General features: G+C 32.7%; 1 protein-coding gene across 1 annotated transcript; it reads left to right on the forward strand.

Annotated features, from left to right (window-relative positions):
• Positions 1-1,471: 1,471 nt before the first annotated feature.
• On the forward strand, positions 1,472-3,207 carry LOC107368102 (uncharacterized). Its single transcript, XM_089270207.1, has 2 exons — positions 1,472-1,892; positions 1,999-3,207. Exon 2 carries the CDS (start codon positions 2,001-2,003, stop codon positions 3,018-3,020), a length of 1,020 nt encoding a protein of 339 aa, XP_089126333.1. The 5' UTR covers positions 1,472-1,892; positions 1,999-2,000; the 3' UTR covers positions 3,021-3,207.
• The last annotated feature ends 660 nt before the right edge of the window (positions 3,208-3,867 follow it).

The raw sequence follows: 3,867 nt of genomic DNA on the forward strand, positions 1-3,867 counted from the left end.
TAGTTGAAATACTTTAATCTGGTTGATTAACATATAAACGTTGGTGCATTTCAATCAATGAAGGTAATCAATTTTACAGTAAACTTGCAAGTTAGTCATCACCAGAAGTGAAAGTATAAGATGAAAGATGATTACTGTTAATTGCTAGACAGTTGTTTACTAATAGAAACCATCTTTCAATGGGATTCAGATAACATGGTGTTTGCTGTACAGTCATTGGGATATAATCAAAAAAACCAGAATGATTCAGCTTCAAGATCAATAAGACAATCAAGCCATTTAAAATCTGGTTACAAAACCAGATTAGAAATCTTTGTTTACCGGTAAAACAAAAAGTAATTGATAATGACTAATATACTGAAAGTAAAATCTGGTTATTTGTAGACATTGAAATTGGTTTAATTGGTACCAATAACAGAGAATTGGGTTTTCAATGTAAAAATAACTGTCTAGCAAAAATTGGGAGAAAAAAATGTAAAACTGTAAAAATCGAAGCATCGAGAAAAGTCTGAATCTCAGCCTTTTTCTGCTTCTCAACGCAAGAATTGAAAGAGGAAGAAAACGAATGTTTAACCATTGATTGACTCACAATTTCAAATATTTCACTGTTAACTGTCAATCCAGTTAAATGTGAATCAAATCTAAATAAAGATGTTTCCATGTTGGTAGAGGTGTTGGTAATACTGGTGTTATTGGGTTGCCGGTGTTGTTAGGTTATTGGTCTATGCAAGTGACTAATAAGTTGTAATGATTGTTAGTATAAAAACAAAGCAAATCTTTATTAAAAAAACAGGGGAATAACTTACTTGAATGAATTTTCCATGAAACTTGATTATCCAAGAATACAATTTCCTGCTTGAATAAATAATAAATTGTATTATTTACAGTTAAGTCTTTAAATTTGATGAATACATTGCCATTAACCATAATTTTAATACCATAACATTTCTCACAACGCTTGTCCTTCGCGTTTGAAAATCATTAACTCAAATTAACCAGTTTAACCGTTAGATAAAAAGAGTCATAACATTGTACCATTACATCTTTGAAAGTACATCACATTAAATGCTTGATATTGTAGACTATTATTTTGATTGTCATTAATTAAACTCAATATTACAATATATTAATACACACAAGAGTATATAAAAAAAGAGAGAGAAGAAAAAGAAAGAGAAAGATGAAAAAGAGAGAGACTAAAGAAAGTAAAGAGAGTGAATTGTAAGCAAAAAAAACGTTTTTTTAGGTTTTCGCTTGTCTGTCCTTGAGAAAAAAACCGGCATTTGTCATGTAACCAGATTCAAATTCGGTAGATGTCGCTGTTTTTACAGTTTAGCCAATTCTGATTGGTTGGTTTGTTGGTTAAGCTATTTTTATTTGAATTTTTGCTCTTGTGAGTCTGTACAGTTGGGAATCTTGTCTTCAACTTGTTTAAAGCATTTGTTGAGACTGAGTTTTGGTTAGAATCAAATGGCTGTCTCAGTAGTTTCTGTTGGTTTATAATACATTTATATATATTTGCCTGTCTGCTTGTTGATTAAAAAAAAGTATATTTTATATTTCTGTTCACTCTTGTGTCTGTGTTATTTTTCTTGTCCTCTATTATAACATAACTATTGTAACAGTTTACTCTTTTAACCATTGGATTTTTGCTTTACCAACTGATAAACTAAACTTCAACTGTCTTTGTCTCTAAACTTCACTTTTTTCTGTCTTTACCATTTTTGCCTCTCTTTCTCTTCTTTACCAGTCTCTTTCTTTTTTCTTGCTTTCCTCTCTTTTTTTTCTCTGGTTTTTGCTACTCTCTTCTCTGTCTCAACAAGAAACAACATTTGGATTTACTTCTTTTTACCATCATTTTTCTCCTAACCATTGCTTCAACACACAAAAAAGTATATACATAACATAACTATTCAACTTTGATTATATATATTTAAATATATATATTTCTCTTCGTTTTCCCTCTTCTTTGTTTGTTTGTCTGCACAATTTTTTCAGCCATGGATATACTTCCGTCTGTTAATATTTTCACTGAACTTCAAACTGTCCTTGATACTGGATACTTGTCACAATATTCATCTTTAGAGGATAGTTGGCAACAGACCATACTGGAAATGGAAAGATATTTGAAAGATTTACCCTCTCTTTCACTACTGTCCTCATCCTCATCCTCTTCATCCTCATCCTCAGTCTCCTCTTCATCATCAATATCATCATCCTCTTCTTCACCAACATCACCAGCTCCATCATCAATATCTTCACCAGTTTCTTCATCAATTTCATCCTCTTCATCCTCCTCATCGTCATCTTCCTCTTCATCTTCTACATCGTCTTGTTTATCTTCACTTTCATCTTCGTTGTCATTTGTAGTTTCTTCGTCAACAACCTCCAGATCAAAATTGTCTACATTATCTTCACTACCTTCATCTCCAGCATCATTAACAATTTCAACGGTTTCCTTAATTAATTCTTCATCCTCTTCACCATCAGTATCATCATCTTTGTCACCTTCACCATCACCAATTTCCTCTACTTCTTCACCATCTTCACCAATATGTTCAATTAATTCAAAGTTAACTTGTAGTGAAGCTCGCGAAGCGGGACAACCAATTGCTGCCAATGAAAACATCCCTACAAATACCACCAACACTGCTAACAGTCTAAATAACATCACCAACACCAATGTCAACCATTCAAATGCACCAAATGGAGCAAAATCCAAGGGTCGATTTGAAATTAACCCAGATAACAATAAACGTCGAATTCATAAGTGTCTATACAATGGATGCAAGAAAGTTTACACCAAGTCTTCACATCTTAAAGCTCATCAAAGAACTCACACAGGAGAGAAGCCATACAAATGTACTTGGCCCGACTGTGAATGGCGATTTGCCCGATCAGATGAATTGACCCGCCATCACAGGAAACACACTGGATGCAAGCCCTTCAAGTGTAGCCATTGTGAGCGACGTTTCTCCCGGTCTGATCATCTTGCTCTTCACCAAAAAAGACATCAATGACAACAAGCTTATTTTTTCAAAGCTTTTTATTCTTTCATATTCACATTCATAAGTTGTTGCCTGTAATAACCTGTAAATCAAGTTGAAAAAAAGAAGAAAAATTTCAATTCTTTTCATTTCATAATCAAATTAATATTGTTTCTCATATAATGATTAGTAAAGGATGAGAAATTTTTGCACCAAAAAATTATGTTATTATTTGAAATGAAAAATGGCCATTCGGTCTCTTGAAATTAACCAAAAAAATAAGAAGATAAAACTAATTCCAACCTGCAAAGGTAAACTTTCATACAACCATGATGATGATGATGATGATGATTATGTGAAAAGACTGAAAGGGTTAAAGTAACTTTTTTACCCTGAAAACCTGATCTTGAGTAAAAGTTGGTAGCTTCAAGTGTCTAGAACAAGAAAAGGTGAGATGAAAGTAAAATTTTGAAATAGTAGCAAGAAAAAAAAGAAGCAAAATAAGCTGAAAAAATAGTCGGAAGATGAAGGTAAAGATGATGAGGATGAGTGCGAAATGTGAGACAAAATTACATTCACTTTCCTTGGGTATGAATACCGATAAATGGTGTGATGCACTTGGTTGATTCACATACTTCTTGTTTCATCAGCATTTTTGTTGTTCTTTGTTGTTTTTTTGTACCAAAGAAAAGTGAATGACTCTGAATGTTGCTTCAGGTTTGTCACTCAGTGTTCAATGGGTTTCACCTGAAACTTGAATTGTTTTGTTCCACCAAAGAAAAGCGAACCCAAAATCCATCAGCAAACAAAAAACATTGAAAGTAAAGACACGAAATTAATGCAAAGGTTGACTTGCTTTGAAATGAAAGTTAATAACATG

This window comes from Tetranychus urticae, chromosome 1 (genome assembly GCF_039701765.1).
Source record: "Tetranychus urticae isolate SD_2017Ah chromosome 1, NJAU_TeUrti_SD_1.0, whole genome shotgun sequence".
In the NCBI taxonomy this organism is placed as follows: domain Eukaryota; kingdom Metazoa; phylum Arthropoda; class Arachnida; order Trombidiformes; family Tetranychidae; genus Tetranychus; species Tetranychus urticae.